Source organism: Panthera onca, chromosome C2 (assembly GCF_046562875.1).
Source record: "Panthera onca isolate mPanOnc1 chromosome C2, mPanOnc1 haplotype 2, whole genome shotgun sequence".
Taxonomy (NCBI): domain Eukaryota; kingdom Metazoa; phylum Chordata; class Mammalia; order Carnivora; family Felidae; genus Panthera; species Panthera onca.
This window is the reverse complement of record NC_138347.1, coordinates 126,240,196-126,261,292: the sequence shown is the minus strand read 5'-3', so window position 1 is coordinate 126,261,292 and position 21,097 is coordinate 126,240,196. Positions and strand designations below refer to the sequence as shown.

At 40.9% G+C, this 21,097-nt stretch overlaps 1 protein-coding gene across 7 annotated transcripts in view; it reads left to right on the top strand.

The window, feature by feature from the left end:
- Positions 1–4,396: 4,396 nt before the first annotated feature.
- IL20RB (interleukin 20 receptor subunit beta) overlaps positions 4,397–21,097 on the top strand; it is a 34,187-nt gene continuing 17,486 nt past the window's right edge. For all 7 annotated transcript variants that reach the window (XR_009612062.3, XR_013549850.2, XR_009612061.3 and 4 more), the window contains exons 1-3: positions 4,397–5,465; positions 18,618–18,744; positions 20,222–20,412. Coding sequence is in view for 3 of the 7 variants with exons in the window: in XM_060638744.3 (XP_060494727.3) it covers positions 5,426–5,465; positions 18,618–18,744; positions 20,222–20,412 (358 nt within the window). In the remaining 4 variants the exon portion in view is untranslated. The remainder of the gene's footprint in view (positions 5,466–18,617; positions 18,745–20,221; positions 20,413–21,097) is intronic.

The window sequence follows — 21,097 nt, the reverse complement described above, 5'->3', positions numbered from 1 at the left end:
AGGCTCCAGGCTTGGAGCTGTCCACACAGAGCCTGACGGGCTCGAACTCACGCATCGTGAGATAATGACCTGACCGAAGTCAGATGCCTAACCGACTGAGCCACCCACGTGCCCCACGATCTCACTATTCTTGAGTTCAAATCCCACAGCAGGCTCCACACTGACAGTGCAGAGCCTGCTTGGGATTTTCTCTTTCTCTCTCACTCTGCCTTTCTCCTGCTCTTTCTCTCAAAAATAAATAAACTTAAAAAAATTGAGACTGGATTAGAACTAAATGTTAGATGTACTAAAAACACAGGACTTAGATACTTAGAAATCCCGGAAAAGGGAACTACTCTGTGCCAAGAAGGTCAAGGAATGGTTTTTGGAATGAAGTAATTGATAATGCAGTCTATGCCAGGGCACCAGGACCTATCTTGCACAACCTTAACAGTGAGTGCTTCAAATTTTGCACCCTACTGCCCCTTGCTTCATTCTAGTCCCTGCCCTACAGGACTCAGAGGGCTTTTTAGGGATCTCTTCTTTGACCATCAACCTCCTAATCCCTACCCACTGCCTCTCTACCTTTCCATAAAACTTATCTCCTTTCCTTTTCTTCCATAATTAAGTATCAAATAGTTGAGTGGCAAATAGTGTAACAAAAAAATTCCTATTTCTAGACTGTACTTGCTTATAGTAGGAAATAGTTTTATTTTTCCAGCAGTTCGTTTTCAGACCTAGATGATCCTTCAACTCTGGAAAGCAGTAGACATTAACCTGAGAAGTGCAGGAAACAGGTTAAAGGATAGTTTGGCTTGGGCATGTTGCATAGACAAGAGACCACAACCAGCTAATGAGAAGGAATAGAAAGAAGTACCTCAAAGTCTGAAGAGGAAAGGCAAGATCAGAGTGGGGATATCTAGTCTAGGCCAGGATAAGAACTAGGTGAAGCACAGCCCTCCAGAAGTCCTCGCTAATGGCAGGCCCAAGCAGAGGTGGATGGTCTGAGTTCCTTGAGTCATGAACCAGTCCTGACAAGAGACTGTCATTCAAAAGCTGTGGCAGGCAGGTAGCATTAGCCCTCAGTGTCCCTTGAGTGTGCTGAGCCCAAGACAGAGACTTTCCTTGCAGTGGCTTGTGAAGGATTGGTAGGCAATACTGCCTTGTCAGCATGGCAGACAGGCATCTTAACAGGGACTCATAGTGCTTAACTATCCTAAGACCCAAAGTCTGATGAATAACTCTCCTTCCCCCACAGCATAAGTAAATAAGTGTTTTTCTGTCTCATTTTCTGTTTACTTACCTTTTCCTTTCCATTCTCCTGTATTCCCTGCAACTTTTCAATCCTTGGGCCTGGCTCATGCCATTCTCCCAGTTGGAATGCTAAACTGAATGCATCTCTCTGACCCAAATCTAAATTGGTAGATCCTTAGGATTCCCTATTGAGATTTGTCTATTCCCTAAAACCATTGCTAATCTCTGGGGTCACTCACCACACTGTGCTCCTCAAACACATTACAGGACAGTAAGGTGAGTGACAGGGACGTGGAGTTACGCAAACCTTGGTTGGAATTCCTGTCTCCATCCCTGACAGGCTTTCTGATATACAGTAAATAAATTTCTCTGTGCCCTCTGTCCTAATCTGAAAAGTTGGAAATCAAATCTTACCTCGCAAGTCTGTTGTATAATACGTGGAAATGTTTATGGTTGTGGAAAGTCTTTAAGACAATTCCCAGCACATAGTAGATACCCAGTACACGTTGACTTTTATTGTTAGCTTTTAACACATGGAGATTGTGGGCAGAAGGGGATTTAGGATAGAAGAATTAGGAAACCAGGACTGGGAGAACAAAGATAAAACTGGGGACAGGTGGTGAGGCCAGCATATATGAAGCACTCCCAAGTTGGGGTGTGTCCAGACCCAAAGGCAAGGGGAACCAGTATCAGATGCCAGGGGAGCAGTGAGAGACTGTACAATCAGCTGGTGACCAGAGGTCAGGACACAGATGTGACCACTGACTCACATTGCTGTGATCAAGGAGAGTATCCACCAAGTGTTCTTGACCATGATGTAGTAAAATTATATATATATATTATAAACCATGATGTAGTAAAATTATATATATATATATATATATATATATATATATATATATAGCTAATATTTACTGTAGACTTACTTTGCTATACTCTATTCTAAGTGTACCATCTCACTTAGTCCTCACAACAGTGCTAGGAATTAGGTACTATTATAATTGAGGACACTAAAACACTGTTTAGATGACTTGCCTAAAAAACAGCTAGTAAGTGGCAGATCCCAGATGCCAATCGATTGTGTCTCTAGAGCCCATTCTTTTAACTACTACCCTCTAATAGAGATCTTGAACTGGAAGCCTTTCTTTGCTGATCCAGGGGCCAAACCATAAGATGGGGAGCTGGAAAGGGCTAGCTAGCAGAGCTAACTAAAGGGCTAGTTTAATTAGAGTAAACTATTTACTGTATTTTTTTTAATATTTTATTTTTAAGTAATCTCCACCCAATGTGGGGCTCGAACCAACAACCCTGAGATCAAGAGTCACATCTGCCACTGACTAAGCCAGCCAGCCACCCCTGTGTTTATTGTTAACATTATTAATATTACAAATGGTTAATACAGCTTTGTGAAGACTACTGATTTCCTGGCACTGGGCTAATTTGTTTTGTCTGTATTCTTTAATCCCACAACTACTATGTAAAATATTGTCTATTGTGTTAATGAAAACATGAGGCTTATGGAGTTGCTTTCTTCCCCTTCACATCAAAGGAGTACTACTTTTCCCATCCACTTCTCAACCTACAACTATCTTCTGATACAAGCTCTCCACTGAAACTCCTCTTAGTGAGATTACAATGGCCTTCCTGGTGCTAAATCCAGGGGACATTTTTCAACGATCAATTCAGTGACGCTTCTGCACTCCCCCTTGATTTCTCCATCCTTCATCATTTCCAGGACCATAGTTTGTTCCAGGGCTATTTCTGTGACCTATTTTTTCTCCCTGTTTCTTTTTTCTTGTGCTGGTTCTTATATGTGAGTCTTCTCCAGGAGCACATCCACATGTCTCCTTAATCTACATACTCTCCTTGAATGTTCTCACCCACTTCCTGGTCTCAGCTACCACTGGAATGCTGAAGGTAGGGGAAATGGCGCCATACCCTTGACACCCCCATAGACTTGAGACAAAGATCGTTAACATACTTAGACTGCAGCTGCCCCATAAGCATCTGAAGTTGCAGTGTATCAAGCTTAACACATGCAACCTTTTACTGTACCACCCTCAACCCTGCCTGGCTTTAAACCACCTCTCCCTCCTCCTTTCCATTATTTCAATTGAGGTGCTGTCATCCACCCAGTTACTCAAACCTAGAACTTGAAAGTCATGTTCTCCCTCTCCACCCTCCTAATCCATTCTAAATCTAAGAGCTGTCAGTTCTACCTCCTTCATCTTTTGAATTTAGTCACTTCTGTCTACAGACCTAGGAAAACCTAATGGAAGCCAACAACATCTCTCATCTCATTGACCAACATAGTTTACTCCTTGTCCTCTTGCCTCCAGTTTGGCCCCTTCTATTGTTTGTTTTCTCCACTCCAGTCATAAACTTTTTAAAGCTCAAATGCAGGGAATAACATGGTCAGATTTGAGCTTTTAATCCCTCCTTTGACCTTCATTGCTCTCAGAATGAACTCTAACCTTTCAACAAGGCATTCAAAGCTGTCTGGAATCCTGGTTCTGTCTGCCTTTGAGCCCCATTACCCAGCCTTGCTGCTCTCCATTTGAATGAAACTTCTTGTAGTTTCCTAAGTACACCATGCCTCACTAATTTTTTTCAGCATTTATTACTCGGCTTAAAAGTCACTTCCTTCATGATGACTTCTCTAATCCCCCAGGCTAGGTTAGATATTTTACCTTAATGCTCCTATATTTCTGTCACTTCATCTTCAATATTGATTTATTATTTGTTCCATACCTATCTTCCTCACTAGTTTGTAAGTTTTTGGTTTAGGGCAGGAACTATTGAATTCCCAGATCTAGTATACAGTAGGCCCTTAGTGAATGTTTGTTGAAAGAATAAGTGATTAACTTTCTTAAGGTTATATTGCAAATAAGTTCTGAAACTGGAAACAAAATCTGTGGCACTCTAAAACCCATGTTCTCCCACTAATGTATACATCACACAGTATAAAAAGATACAGCACCCAGAAGAATTGAAAGCAGGGTCTCAAAGAGATGTTTCTATACCCATATTCATAACAGCGTATTCACAATAGCTAAAAGGTGGAAGCAACTCAAATGTCCACTGATGGGTGAATGAATGCATAAGCAAACTGTGGTATATACATACAATGGAATATGATTTAGCCTTAAAAAAAGAGGGAATATGATTTAGCCTTAAAAAAGAGGGAAATTCTGCAATATGCTACAATATGGGTGAACCTAGATGACATTATGCTAAGTGAAGTAAGTCAGTTACAGAAAGACAAGTCATTGCGTGATTCTATTTATATGAGATACTTAGTGTAGTCAAAATCATAAAGGCAGAAAGTATAGTGGTGGTGGCCAGGGGCTAAGGAGAAGGAAGATACAGAGTTTCAGTTTTACAAGATGAAAAGATTTATGGGGACAAATGGTGGTGATGGTTGCACAATTTGAATTAATATCACTGAACTGTACATTTAAAAATGATCAAGAAGGTAAATTTTATGTTAAGTGTATTTTACCACAATAAAAAATTTCCAAGGAAAGCCCCCAAACATACAAAATATATTGCAAGGAGTCAGTCCCATTTTTCTCCTACATCTTCCCGATTCCCTCTCTCTCTGCCCCAAGGTAACCAATCTTGTTAGTTTCTGTATCTCCTTCCAGGTTTTCTTTTTGCCAATAGAAGCAAATATAAAGCTATATTCTTTACCTTCTGACCTTTTAAAAATTTTATATTAGAAAGAAAAAATTTTAACTACTTTTTCTGAAGTATGTAGCACAAGGAGCTAATAAGTACTCAGCTTGAATGAACTCACAAGATGGAGACTTGGAAGAGGATAGCTATTTGATGAGAGGGTAAAACAATCTTGCTGGCTCACCACCAGTGGGGCCTCTATGGAAGCTCGTCAGAGTTATCTTTTCTCTGGAGCTCTCCTAGACCACTCCCTCTGATGCAATATATGGGTTTGGACAGAAAGGAGGGTGCTGCACAGCCCGCCCCTTCTGAGCTGTCTGGGCTGGCTCCTCCTAGAACAATTCAGGCTTCACAGCAATTCAGACCTCAGCTCCAACATCTACATTCTGAAGCAAGGATGGCTGAGATGGACAGAATGCTTCATTCTGGAAAGAAACGGTGTTCCAGGTCAAGCTGAGTTGACCAAATACAGACCCCCTCTACGGTTCTAGAAGAAATTTTGGCAAGTCTTATCATGTGGTTTTTCTACACCTTGATTCCATGTTTGCTCATTGGTAAGTACGAATTAGAATATAGCCAATAGCTTGGGATTCAAATATAGGTTAAGAAGGTGAAAAATAACTTCAGCAGAATTTGGAGTTGTAATATATGTGTAGAACATCTTATGTCTGTTTCTATAAAAAGGCTTCTCACTTCCTAAACCTTCATCCCCATATCACAAAGCAAAAGCCAGCATTCTAGTTGGAAATCTCTTTCCAAATGGTCACAGAACAATCTAGAAAAATAAAATGTCAGAACAAATAGTTTAAAGGTTAGCAGAGCTCCATGCATTTTATTATTTATCTCATCTGGTTTTAAAAGGCACAACATGGTCATCTCAGTCTTTGTGTGCTTTGGAGATGTTATCTGTAAGGACAGGTTAAAGTAAGATAAAGATTCTAACAAAATACACATGAATAAAAAGGCTTACTTTGCAACCTTGATATTGGGTATAAGACTTACAAAAATTGGACTTCTTTCCTGATCACTGCAGAAAGAGTAGCAGTTGGATATTCCATAGCATTTTAAAAAATTTGGTTTGGGGCATTTTCCCTACCAGTTTACATAATTTTCTCTGCTCCACCCCTGGTTGCTTGTACCTACATGCTTTATTGTTCCAAAATTGAAGCTCTTTAGTCTTTGATGTTTCTTCATGTCAAAACACCTTTAAGAGAAATTTCTAATTTTAATGCTCCAAGGTACTGGGCACTTTGCAGTGTTGGTAGGAGCCTTGAGTACTTCCTGTCTTGTCTTTTTTTTTTTTTTTTTTTTTTTTTTTTTAACTGAGAACTGTTTTAGTTTCAATTCGGCAACAACTTACTGCTAAGGTGATTTGCAAATGTTTAGAATCGGCTTTAACGTCAGATTTATGGTGTCCCAGTTGCTCAACACATGGTGTTCAAATCTGCTGTTTATTTCGTGACCCAGCATATTCAGGCCTCAAGTCTATTTCTCACTATTCCTTGACAACAAATACAAACTACAGGCAGCTGCTGTCTTCACACTGACATGTAACACCCTCATTTCCTCCTCCTGGCTTTTATGATGCTTCCCACCAGAAACACCATCTCCGGCCCAACCTCCTATCATCTTTCTGGATGGGTCGCTCTTCTTTCAGACTCTTGCTGGACTACTCTCCCCTTTGACCCTTGACCCCACATACTCTACTTGGGTGGGCTACTTCTGTTAATTGCACTGACCTGAGGGAAGGGCCTGGGCATCTTTTCTGGTGTCCTCCTAGCATAGGCTAAACATGTTGGTTAATTGGTCGGTTAGCTGACTGATCAGTTGGTGGAACAAGTTGCCAGAAAAACACTCCCTGCACTAAGCCAGAGGGAGAAGATGGGAAGGCCGAATGAGAAGGGGAAAGCTCAGCGTTTTTCCCCCCAGGTTCTTTTCCCTTTATTGAGGTATCTTGACAGATAACATTATATTACTTTCAGGTATACAACATAATGATTTGGTACTTGTACATATTGCAGAATGATCACCATAATAAATCTAGTTAACATCCATCACCATACATAGTTATGTAACTGAACCCATGTGAGTTCGCTTCTTGAGGAGTCAGAAACTGCACCGGCTTCATTTGTTGCACAAAGAAAACTTGTATTTGCAGCAGATAAGGAGATCATGGGGGAATGGCTTCAAAAGCAGTAACTCCCAAGGGTGAATGGGTTCCTTTTATTTAGGGTTAGGATGAATATTCAGATAGGGAGGCCTTGTCATGGTATATAGACGTGGGCATAAGGTCACACATGCACCTTAAGGCAACATGCCTATACATACAGTGTATGTTAGGTAAATGGACCGTGTGCTCCTCCTTGGGTGGAGATTTTATTATTATAATGAGGTAAAGGTAATTGCTGGTCTTTCCAGAGGTCACTCTGTGGTTTATCTGCACAAGCACAATTCAGGGGTTTAGTACAGTCTATTCACCATCCTCCTCCTCCTCATCCTCCTCCTCCTCGTCCTCGTCCTCCTTGTCCTCGTCCTCCTCGTCCTCGTCCTCCTCTTCCTTGTCCTCCTCCTCCTCCTCCTCCTTGTCCTCGTCCTCATCCTCCTCCTCCTCATCCTCCTCCTCCTCCTCGTCCTCGTCGTCCTCCTCGTCGTCCTCCTCGTCGTCCTCCTCCTCCTCCTCCTCGTCCTCCTCCTTGTCCCCCTCCTCCTCCCCCTCCTCCTCCCCTTCCTTCTCCTCCTCCCCTTCCTTCTCCTTCTCCCCTTCCTTCTCCTCCTCCCCCTCCCCCTCCTCCCCCTCCTCCTCCCCCTCCCACTACTACCACCACCACTACTACTACTCCCATACTACTACTGCTGCTACTGCCGCTGCTACTACTACTACCACCAACAGCAACAACATTAATAATGCCCACAACAATCACACTGGCCATTTCTGAGCACACACGGTGCTCCAGATTAGCAAAAATGTTCTCTTGACTTCTCACATCAATCTTGTTAGGTAGGTGGTGTTATCCCCATGTTACATCCTAGGAAACAGAGATTCAAAGAGGTTCTGTCATTTGCCCAAGTTTATGCATCTCGTAAGCGGGAGAATTGGAATTTGACTCTGGTTTGGCTGATTCCAGAGCCTGTGCCCTTTGCACTTCTCTGCAGAAGCAGCTGAGACACTGAAGCACACCAGGAAAAGGGAGGACAAAATACAGGGAATAAAGGAATGGTACTACCTTTTCTGAGCATTTGCCATAAAGACCGTTGGAGGTGAAAGTGGCAGAAAGGAACCCAAATGAGGGGAGCTGACAGCAGACCCAGTGGGAGGAAGCCAGCATGGCATCATTGTAGGGAGGAGAAACAAGGATTTCTGCCTGGAAACTTTGCCCAGGGGCTTTGCGGTGGGCAGCCTTTACTTAACAGCAAATATATCCAAAGCAACATAGGGGATTAGGAAAAAGGAAGTCAGGCTGAGGCTAATTTCATGAAGGGAGCCAAGCCTTGCTTCACTTACTTAGCTTTCATCACTTGGCACTTCTGGTACCCACTATGTGCTGGGTTCTGGGCAAGGCGCTGATTATAGTTGGACAAATTGGAGTCTCTTGTCTTTAGGAAACCTAAAGGCCTGCTGGGAAATACATTTAAGTCTTTGGCATTTGGGACTTTACTATTATAGTTTCAACTACTCTTTGGCAACGGGGCGGGGGGTGGGGGGGTAAGGTCTGGATTAGTGGTACTCAAATGCACATTGCAATCACCTGGAGAGCTCTTAAATGCCTGGGTTTCACAGCCAGAGATTCTGACTTAATTAATCTAGGGTGCTTCCTGGCCATTGGGATGTTTCAAAACTCCCTGGATGGGCCTTCTGAGAGAAGTGGTTTGTTCCAGGACTGGGCAGAGAAAATACAAGTCTAGAGCATTTGTGGTAAGAAAGTGCTCCAAAAAGGATGGAGGCCTAAATGAAATGAGTATCATTAATTAAATCCTGGATTGGAAAAAGAACATTAGTGGAAAACCAGGCAAAATTCAAATAAGTGTGTTTAGTTAGTAGTAATGCACCAATGTTGGTTTCTTAGTTTTGACAAATATATCATGGTTATGTAAGATGATAGTATTGGGGGAAGCTGGGTGAAGGATATACAGAAACTCTGTGTACTGTCTGCAGTTTTTTTCTGTAAATCTAAAATAATTCCAAAAATAAAAATTCTATTAATAAAAATAACATGAAAAAAGAGAGTGAGGAGTGGGAATAAGTCAAAAGGACGCAGGAACCAATCTGAAAGAGCTCCCAATGGCCAAAGCTGGAATTATTTGAGTAACAAAGTAAGTAACAATAGAATAAAATAAATATTCATGAGTCCATACTAATATAAGTAGTTGAACGAAGGAATAAATGAATAAATAAATAGAGGAGAAGGAACAGCTCTTCCTTACAGAATTCTCATTAATAAACGGAAAAATCACCATTAACTAGAACATCCCAGCAGTAATTGTTGCAAATACTAGCCATTAGTAAGCGCTAAAATTAATGGATGAAAGTTTGAGGAGAAGCAGAATATTCATAGTGTCACAGTATCTCCCCTAAGTTATTTATTAATTACAAAGGGGGAAATGGTACTTTTTACATTAGAGACGCCTAACACCACCAGGAATAAGACATACTAACATCATGTACTCCCTGTGAATACATGCCAAAAAGTATTACCTCAGTCAAATTATGGGAAAACATCAGAAAAACCCAAACTGAGGAATATTCTACAAAACAACTGAGTAGTACTCTTCAAAAAAGGGAATGTCATAAAGATAAAGACCAAGAACAGACTGGAGGAGACTAACTAGATATGTGGTAACTAAATGTGGGATCCTGGATTGGTTCCTGGGAAAAAAGAAAGGATGTTAGGGGAAAAACTGGTGGCATTTAAATAAAACCTGAAGCTTAATTAATGATATTGTATCAATGTTAATATCTTGATTTTCATAATTGTACTATGCTTATGTACATATGGATGGCTGAAGTAGAAGGGTATATGAAGTAGAGGGTATATGGGAGCTCTCTGTACTATATTTTGCAACTCTTCTCTAAGTCTGAAATTATTTTAAAACAAAACTTAAACAAACAAAATCAAACCATCTCCCTCATGATTCTAATGGGGCAGCCATGGTTGAGAATAGCCTCTAGACCCATGTTTCTCAAACTTTAATGTGAGTATGAATTACCTGGGGATCTTGTTAAAATGCAGATTCCGGTTCAATAAAATGTAGGTTGTAGCCTGAAGTCTGCAATTCTAATAAGCTTGTGGGTAATGTGATGCTGCTGATCCAAAGACCATACTTTAAGACTATGAAATAATCTATCACTTTCCTGAGGCATGAATTTGTTTGCGTACCTTTTAAAGCTGGATTGTAGGCACCAGTTACTGCAGCAGCGAGTGATGCCAGCAGCCTGCTCAGCAGCCATGTCCTCGCTCAGCCTTGGCCTTTTCTTCTTCTGCTCGTATACAGAGTAATTTTCTTACAATAATTGACTGTATTTGAGGGAGGAATTTTAGGGCATAGTGTCGTTTATAGAGCCAATATCCTCTGTAGTGTAAGCCCCATGTCGTAAGCAGAAAAATGGTCCTCCAAAGATGTACATGCTCTAATTCCTGGAACCTGCGGTAGGTTACCCTCCATGGAATAAGGAATTTTAAAGATGTGATTAATATTATGGAACCTTGAGACTGGGAGATTATCCTGGATTATCAGAGAGGGCCCAATCTAATACATGAAAAATTGAGAACCTTTTCTGGGTGCAGTGAGAGAGAGATGGGAAGACAGAAGAGAAGGAAGGAGAAATTTGAAGCATGAAAGGGAATCAATCAGCCATTGTTGGCTTTGAAGATGGAAGAAGGGGGCCATGAGCAGGAATGTAGGCAGCCTCTAGAAGCTGGAAGGGCAAAGAAATAGATTCTCCTCTGGAGCATCTAGAAAGAATGCAGTCCTGCCAACTCATAGGCCTAGTGAGACCTGTGTAAGACTCCTGACTTACAGAACTGTAACATAATAAACGTGCGTTGTTTTAAGATGCTAAATTTCTTTATGCAAAAAAAGCATAAATATTTACAAGGAACCAAAAGATTATACAGAGGGTTCCAGGATCTCTCTCCAACTCTGGCGCAAATTCCTATCCATCATGGCTAGAGATCGAATTCTTCCAGACTTTGCACCCTCCTCAATGTGGCTTATCTCTTTGTCCTGTCCACACTTCCAAGTTTACTCTTACTTTCTCCTTGACTATACAGTTGAGCCTTGAACAACATACCAATCCCGGTGCAATAGAAAATCTACATATAACTTCTGACTCTCCAAAACTTGACTACTAATAGGCTACTAATGACCAGAAGCCTTACCAATAACATAAATAGTCGATTAACACATTTCATATAATACATGTATTATATACTGTATTCTTATAATAAAGTAAGCTAGAAAAAGAAATGCCATTAAGAAAATCATAAGGATAAGAAAATACATTTATAGTACTGTACTGTATTTATCAAAAAAGATCTGTGTATGAGAGGACGTGCACAGTTCAATCCCTTGTTGTTTGAGGGTCAACTGTATTCTTTGTTTTTGCACTTGCACATTTACATCAGGTAGAGTCTTTTTTAACTGGTTTCTTCAGAGACTTGACTTCAATACACATGACTGAGGACAATTCTTATAAAGGAGAATGCTGTGTGGATAACAAAGTTTTCTTTTTCTCCCCTTAACTGTGTTCTCAAGACCATATTCTGTAACAGTTGGAGAGGATTTTTTTTTTTTTAACACTTTGAAGGTGGGAAGAATCACTTTTGGCTTGAGTTTCCATCTCATAGAGTCATTTCCTATTTCCTGGTTAGTGTCCTAGCAGAAAAGGAATCATTCTTCATGCAGTGCCATGGTACTTTCTATGTAACTCTATTAAATGTTGCCTGGCCTCAGTAGTTCATGGGCATTACTGTTTTTCCATCTCACACCCAGTGTACATGTGTTATATAAACCTGGGCAAAACAGAGATGATATTTGGAATACACTATACAAATAGCATAAGGATATTAAAGACGTTACCTTTAGGGCTCAAAAAGAAGCAGCAGTTTTCATTTTGATACAGGAATGAGACTATTTTGCCCACAATGGATTTGTGAATGGATTCTGTGAAGTTCCACAGGTAGAAGAGAGTCACACAAGTGCAAATTATTGCATTAACACAATGGAACCACCTAAAGGTTGGGACATCTCTTGCTGTTTTCCTGCCCTAGGTGCCTTCTTATGAAGAAAGACATACTGGGTAATTCAACCTCAGAGTGTGTTGCTTAAATCCTTAAGTGACCTAATCATCAGGTTACCCTCCCTAAACAGGTCTCCCTCACTGATTTAATTGACTGGACCTAATTATAGAACTTCACATTTTTCTTAGGTGCATTTCATTTTGAATTTATCCCATCATGATAAACTCTCTTTTTAATGTTTATTTTATTTTTGAGAGAGACAGAGCTTGAGGAGGGGAGGTGCAGAAAGAGAGAGGGAGACAGAATCTGAAGCAGGTTCTCTCTGAGCTGTCAGCACAGAGTCTGATGCGGGGCTCAAACCCACAAACTGTGAGATCATGATCTGAGCTGAAGTCCGATGCTTAACTGACTGAGCCACCCAGGCACCCATCATGATCTTTTAAAATATATCCTGTCATTCATATAATCAGAATTAATACTATTAATATGTCATGATATTATGGTTGTATTTTTTAATTGAAATTGTGTTGAGGAAATTCTAGATTCACATTCAGTTTTAAGAAATAACATAGGGATTGGGGCACCTGGGTAGCTCAGTCAGTTGAGTGTCAGACTCTTGATTTCGGCTCAGGTCATGATCTCACAGTCATGAGGTGGAGCCTGTGTTGGGCTCTGCACTGACAACTTGGCCTGCTTTGGATTCTCTCTCTTCCTCTAGCTCTGCCCCTCCCCCGCTCACATGAGAATGCACACATGGGTTCTCTCTCTCTCTCAAAATAAATAAATAAACTTAAAAATAAAAGAAATAATACAGGGACCCCAGTTTCCCCAGTGGTATTTTGGAGAACGGTAGCATAATATCACAACCAGTATGTTGACATCATTGATACAATTCTGTCTTGTTCTGATTTCTCCAGTTTTTTTTTTTTTTTAACGTTTTTATTTATTTTTGAGACAGAGAGAGACAGAGCATGAATGGGGGAGGGTCAGAGAGAGGGAGACACAGAATTGAAACAGGCTCCGGGCTCTGAGCTGTCAGCACAGGGGCCCGATGCGGGGCTCGAACTCACGGACCGCGAGATCGTGACCTGAGCCGAAGTCGGCGCTCAACCGACTGAGCCACCCAGGCGCCCCAGATTTCTCCAGTTTTACTTGTACACATTAGTTTATGTGTGTGTGGACAAGTGTGTGTATACGTTTGTGTGTTTGCAACCACAGTCAGCATACTGAAGAGTTCAGACATCACAATGATACCTCCTGTTGCCTTTTTATAACTATACCCAGCTCCCTCTTACCACCCTCACTTCCCCACTGTTTCTAACCTCTGGCAACCACTAATCTGTTCTCCATTTCTAAAATTTTATAATTTCAAAATGTTATATAAATAGAATCATACAGTATGTAACTTTTTGGGATTGGCTTTTTTTATTCAGCAAAGTTCCCTGGAGATTCCTAAGTTGTTTTGTGTGTCACTAATTGGTTCCTTTTAGTATTCTATGGATGGATATTCTATAATTTGTTTAACCATTCAGCTCTTGAAGGACATATAGGTTGATTCCAGTTTGTCTATGGACATTGTGTACAGATCTTTTGTGATAGAAGTTTTAATTTCTTTGGGATAAATGCCCAAGAGTACAATTGCTGGGTTGTATAGTAATTATAAGTTTAGTTTTACAAGAAACTGCTAATGTATTTTCCAGAATGGCAAATACCATTTTACATTACCACCAGCAATATATGAGTGATCCACTTTCTCTGCATCCTCACCAGGATTTGGTTTTGTCTTTTTTTTTTTTTAATTATTTATTTTATTTTAGCCATCTGGATAACTGTGTGTTGCTATTTCATTGTGGTTTTAACTTGCATTTTCCTAATAGCAAATGGTGTTGAACATCTGTTCATGTACATATTTTCCATCTGTACATTCTCTTCAGTGACATGTCTCTTCATGTCTTTTGCCCATTTTCTAATTATTTGCTTTTCTACTGTTGATTTTTAATAGTTCTTTACATGTTCTAGACATGAGTCCTTTGTGAGATAGGTAGTTTTCTAATATTTTCTCCCATTCTGTAGCTTGTCTCCTCCTTCTCTTAATAGGTTCTTTTGCAGAGCAAAAGATTTTAATCTTGGGGCCTGGGTGGCTCAGTTGGTTAAGTGTCTGACTTTAACTCAAGTCATGATCTCACAGTTTGTGAGTTCGTGCCCTGCATTGGGCTCTCTGCTGTCAGCACAGAGTATGCTTCAGATCCTCTCTCCCCCACCCTGCCCCCTGCCCTGCCTCTCTCCTGCTCATTCTTGCTGTCTCGCTCTCAAAATCAGTCAATAAATAAATAAACCAAAAAAAAAAAAAAAGATTTTAATTTTGATGATGCTCAGCTATAAATTTTTCCTTTTATGAATCTAGGTTTTGGTGTCAAGAGTAAGAACTCTTTGCCTAGCCCTGAAAATTTTCTCCTTTGTTTTTTCTTAAAAGTTTTAGAGTCTACATTTTACATTCAGTCTATCCTTTTTTTTGAGAGAGTGCATGTACATGCGTGTGTGAGAGGGGGAGGGGCAGAGGGAGAGGGAGAGGAAAATCTTCAACAGGCTCCAATCCTAGCACAGAGCCCTACGAGGTTCAATCTCACCATCTGTGAGATCATGACCTGAGCCGAAATCAAGAGTCTGATGCCCAACCAACTGAGCCACCCAGGTACCCCTCTATGGTCCATCTGAGTTCATTTTAAAATAAGGTGCAGGGTTTAGGTTGAGATGTATTATTATTATTTGCCTTGCAGATGTCCTATTGCTTTAGTATTGTTTGTTGAAATGGCTATTCATCTTCTATTGAATTACTTTTGTGCCTTTGCCAAAAATCAGTTGAGTATATTTGTGTGGGTCTATTTCTGGGATCTCTATTTTGTTTCATTGATCTATGTGTCTTTTTTTTTTTTTTTTTTTTTTTTTTTTTGGCCAATACCACACAATCTCAATTACTGTAAGTCTTGAAATTGGGTAGATTTATTCCTCTCATTTTATTCTTCTTCAAAATTGTTTTCTTATACATTTGAGATAAAGCTTATCTCTATCTACAAAAATCCTTGATGGGCTTTGATAGGAATTACATTAAATCTGTATATGAACTTGGGGAAAATTACCATTTTAATTATGTTGAATTGTCCAGGCCTTTAACACAGTATGTGTCTCCATTTATTTAGTTTGGCCTTGAAATCCTTGACCAGCATTGTGGAGTTTTCTCTCTACAGATCCTAGATATGTTCTATACCTAAGATTTATTACTATTTCATTTTTTTGAGTGATTGTAAATAGCATTTTTAATTTTGGTATATAAATGTTCATTGCTAATATATAGAAATACAATTAATTTTTTATGTTTATCTTGTATCCTATAATAATATTTGTTGAACTCAGTTATTAGTTGTAAGAGGTTTTTGTTTTTGTTTTTGCAGATTCTGTGGGATCTTCTCTTTTTTTAAGACTTTATTTTATTTTTATTTTTTTTCAAGTGTATTTATTTTGAGAGAGAGAGAGAGTGCCTAAGTGGGGGAGGGACAGATTGAGAGAGAGAGAGAAAGAGAATCCCAAGCAGGCTCGGTAGTGTCAGCACAGAGCCCAGTGTGGGGCTTGAAGCCACAAACTGCAAGATCATGACCTGAGCCAAAGTCAGATGCTTAACCAACTGAGTCACCAAGGTGCCCCTTTATTTTTTTAAAGTATTCTCTACACCCAATGTGGGGCTCACCCTCACAATCCTGAGATCAAGAGTCGCATGCTCTACTGACTGATCCAGCCAGACACCCTCATTCCATGGGAATTTCTACATAGCCTATCATGTCATCTGCAAACAGGGAGAGTTTTATTACTTCCTTTCCAATCTGTAATGCCTTTTACTTCTTTTGTTTGATTCATGACAGTTGCTAGAACTTTCAGGATTATGTTGAATACAAGTGGTGATTTCAACTACATGGTTGGGACTCAAGGGTATTATGCTAAGTGAAATTAGTCAGAGAAAGACAAATATCATATGCCTTCACTCATATGAAGACTTTAAGTCACAGAAAAGATGAGCATAAGGGAAGGGAAGCAAAAATAATATAAAAACAGGGAGGGGGACAAAACATAAGAGGCTCTTAAATATGGAGAACAAACAGAGGATTACTAGAGGGGTTGAGGAAGGGAGGATGGGCTAAATGGGTAAGGGGCATTAAGGAATCTACTCCTGAAATCATTATTGCACTATATGCTAACTAACTTGGATGTAAATTAAAAAAAAAAAAAAAAGTGGTGAGAATGAACATCCTTGCCTTGTTCTTGATTTTAGGGGGAAAACATTGAAGTCTTTCACCATTAAGTAAGGTATTATGAGTAGGTATTTTGTAGATGGTCTTTATCAAATTGAGATAACTCCCTGCTGTTCTTTTTTTTTTTTTTTTAACGTTTTTAAATTTATGTTTGAGAGAGAGAGAGACAGAGCATGAGTGGGGGAGGGGCAGAGAAAGAGGAAGACACAGAAGCCTAAGCAGCCTCCAGGCTCTAAGCTGACAGCACAGAGCCTGACATGGGGCTTGAACTCACGAACTGCAAGATTATGACTTGAGATCATGACTTGAGCCAAAGTTGGATGATTGAGCCACCCAGGCGCCCCTTCCTGCTGTTCTTAACATGAAGAGAGATGTCTTCTTTTTAAAATCATGAATGAGTGTTAGATATTATGAGTACTTTTTTTGTGTCAATTGATATGACTGTAGGATTTTTCTTCTTTAGCTTTTTGATATGGTGGATTACATTAATTGATTTTCAAATGTTGAACTAGCCTTGTGTACCTGGAATAAATTCCACTTTGTTATGGTGTATAATCTTTTTTATACATTATTGAGTTGGGATTGCTAGTATTTTGTTCAAGATTTTTGCATCTAAGTGCATGAGATATATTGTTCTGTTGGTTTTTGTTTTTGTTTTTAAAATATATACTATCTTTGATTTTGGTTTCAGGGTAATACTGGCTTCATAAAATAAGTTGGAAAGTTCTTTTATTTTGTGGGAAGAGGTCGTATAAAATTGGTGTTAATTAAAAAAAAATTTGGTAGTGTTCTCCAGGGAAACCATTGCCTGGAGATTTCAGTTTTGAGAGTCTTAAAGTTATGAATTATAGCTGTATATTTACATAGCTATGTGATACCTATATATCTGACTAGAGAAATATTTTGAATACTTTAGCAGAGGAAGGATGTCAGAGAGAAACATGCCCCACCCTCTTGTGCCACCCCACTGCAGCTGGCTCTTTTTCTTTTCATCCCTGGGGTGATTGCAAAATTGAGTGGGGAGGGTAAGAGGCCTTCCTGTGGGTACCCCAGGTGTTTCCTTGCAGGGCAAATCGTGGATGCCAAGAGTAGGATGGAGGTGTAACACTGGGATCCTACATTAGAGAAGCAAGGGCATCAGCCCCCCTTCCCCTCATGGTCACAGGGCTTGATAATGAACAACAGGTGCCAATCTGGACACAAGCACAGAGATGAAAAGGCCCCTGGTGAGGGCCCCAGTTCCCCCCACACTGTGCTACTGATGTTATCACTGTGGTTGTAACAGCAAAGGGAGGCAGGTATTAGGGACTAAAAGAGAGGTGTGTCAAAGTGGGAGTAGAAGAACCACAGCAGAAGATCCAGACTGCACCCTTGGCTGCATGCAGGGATGAATCCCAGGACTGCCCACCTCCTTAGGAGTGCAGCTTCAGTTTCACAGGTCTCTTTGATTCTGTGTGAAAACCATAGACCCACTGTGTGCACACCCTGGGCACACCACACACCTGTGTGAGCAGATGATTGTGTCCCAGCTGCCTCAGGGGCCTGCAGTCTGCCTGGAGTGGAGTCTACCATCTGGCTTGGTGCCCTTCTGGATTGGATTCCTTCCACAGCAGACCTGAGCCTGTATTTCCCAGCTGGCAGCTGACTCCCCATTTGACTTTTGGGGGATGTGAAGGGATGTGCTTTGGTACCCGAGTGGCAATAGTGGAAGGAAGTAATGAGAAAGGGGCAGGAACCTGCATAGGTTTAGTCACATGGTCAGTGGCAGAGTCAAGGCCTGCATCTAGGTGGATCTGACATAAGAGTTGTAAATAATGTGGTTTAGTTTTCTCATTTATACAGTGGAGAAACCAATGGTCCTTACTTCACAGTATGATCATGAGGATTAAGTGAGATAATCATGTAACAATGTAACACATGGCCTAGATAGAACATGGTAAGTGCTTAATAATATCAGCCATTATAATTACTCTTAATATGCCATTTATCACCAAAGGAAGAATTACAATGACGATAGCAACAATTTAGCATTAACGCAAGTATGATAAAATTAGAATTGTTTCAGTTTTATTGACATGTGAGGCCTTTCATTAGATACTAATTTGAAGCTGTGACATTCCCCTGATATGAGTTCAAGTGTCAGCCTGTCTAACTACCTCAATCCCAGATGGAGTGGCCATCCTGCCTGCCCCTCAGAACCTCTCTGTACAATCAACCAACATGAAGCATCTCTTGACGTGGAGCCCAGTGATGGTGCCTGGAGAAATAATATACTATTTCGTTGAGTACCAGGGGTGAGTTTGATTTGTTTTGTTTTGTTTTTAATTTTTCTCCCTTAAAGAGTAGTTGATTCCTGGAGATACAGTCGTCATGCCAGAGCTGAAGGAGGCTTGGTGAGCCCAGGGATAGATTATTTTCCACGATCTGCCTCCTCTGTTTGCATGGGCATTGGGACAGTTGAAGAAGCAAGGGAAATTGTGCTGTAGATTTTACAGTGAGCTCTCTGGGAATACAAGTGTGTATAAACACATTCTGGTAGAGCTTCTTTTCAACAGTGAGCCAACTGTCCAATGCTAAAGAAAATCTTAAGAAATGAGTTTGGCTCTGACTTGAGGTGGATAAATCATTGGAGTCACAGATCTTTTGGAGGTGGGGGAGGCCTCAGTTTTCCTGACTATGATCTTGCCTGTAGGAGCCAAAACAAATCATGATCCTAAAGATTAGCAGGACCTGGGGTTAGGCAGGATCTACTCTTCTTCAGGTGCCCAGGCTCTGAGAGCTCTTGAGAAGAGACAGGGACACAGAAGGCTCTCAATATGTTTCATTAACAGTAAATACACACTGAACACCTATGTGTGTAGACATTTCTCTAGGCTCAGGGGTACAGATGACAAGATTTCTAGGTATAGGGAGCTTCCATTTAGAAGAGGAGACAGACAGTAAAATGGTAAAGAATCAAATACACTAGGTCTACACTGTCCAGTGTGGTAGCACTAGACACAGATTGCTACTTAAATTTAAATCAGTTAAAATCACATTAAAGCATCTGTTTTTCAGTCATACGAGTCACATCACAAGTTCTTAATAGCCACATGTGGCTAGTGACTACCATATTGAACAACACCGATATGGAAAATGTTCTATCAGGCCGCACTGCTCTAGGCGGTTTCAGATATGTTTAAGCCGGTACCTGAAGGACAGGAGGAGCATTGTGAACAGCAGGGATGGAACATTTGAGCCACAGTGAACAGGTAGTCACAGGTCCTAAGGTAATAAGAGCTCAGCATGGGAGGAATGGCAAGGAGGCCAGTGTAGAGGGAACATCATGTTTAGGGGCAGAGAAGGCCAGAGAGTGTTACAGGTCCCAGGGAAGAGTTTGGAATCTGTTCTAAGTGCTTTGGAAGCCATTAAGAAGAGAAATGTTACGATCTGTTGAGTGATGAATGGTTTGAAGAACACCAGAAGTGGAAGCTGAGTCAGGAGACCACAGCAAAGCCAGGGATGAAAGTAGTCAAGATTGAGGGGGTGCTGTGGAGATGGAGAGGCCAGGACAGATTGGGGTTTATGCCTAGTTTTCCCTTGTCCCGTGATAAAAGAAGTAAGAAAGTATGGATGGTGGGTGAAGGAGGTGGATGGAGGAACTGGAGAAAGGAGCAAATGTTTCTTTTGCTGATCCATAAAAAGCAGGTCAGTGAGGCAGTTACTTGCACCCATCATTGAGCCTAGGTAGAAGGGACTGGTATGACACGATGTCCTCTTCTCCTTGGCCAGAGAGTACGAGAGCCTGTACATGAGCCACGTCTGGATCCCCAGCAGCTGGTGCTCACCCACCAAAGGTCCTGAGTGTGACATCACTGATGACATCACTGCCACTGTGCCGTACAATCTCCGTGTCAGGGCCACCCAGGGGTCAGAGACCTCAGCCTGGAGCACCCTGAAGCCTCCCTTCAATCGAAATTCAAGTAAGGCACTTCTCTTCTTACTCCCCCATCCCCGTTGGCCTCCCCTTCAGGAACCAAATTCACTGAGAGTTTCAGAATTCTTGTTAGCATCAAATTAGCCTTCAACACAAACAGTCCTAACTGGTCCATTTATTTATTTGTTGTAAATGTTTATTTATATTGAGAGAGAGTGGGTGTGCATGTGTGGGTGGGGGAGGGGCCAGAGAGAGAGGGAGAAAGAGAATCTCAAGCTGATAGCCAAGAGGCCGATGCAGGGCTCCATCATGACCTGAGATGACATCAAGAGTCAGATGCTTAACCGACTGAGCCACCCAGATGCCCCCTAACTGGTCCATTAAAAAAAATTGTCAACCGCTAAAATAAATAAATAAATAAATAAATAAATAAATAAATAAAAATTGCCACTGCTTCCCACATGCCCTCTCATTTTGGAAGAGACTTTGGAAGTCATTCCTGGCTGTCTCTGTCAGGGTCTGCAGGTGGTGGGGAACATGGAAGGATTGGGTAGAAATCAGAACATGAGGGAGGCCAAGGTAGAAGGGGCTGAGGAAGGTGAAGACAGATTTGAAAGGGAAGTTGGCCCTCTAGAGTCAGAGTGGTATGATTCAAATCCTAGCTCAGCCACTTGATAGCTGGCTCCCTGCCTTCTCACCCATAAGAAGGGCAACAGTTTGCCTCACTGGGT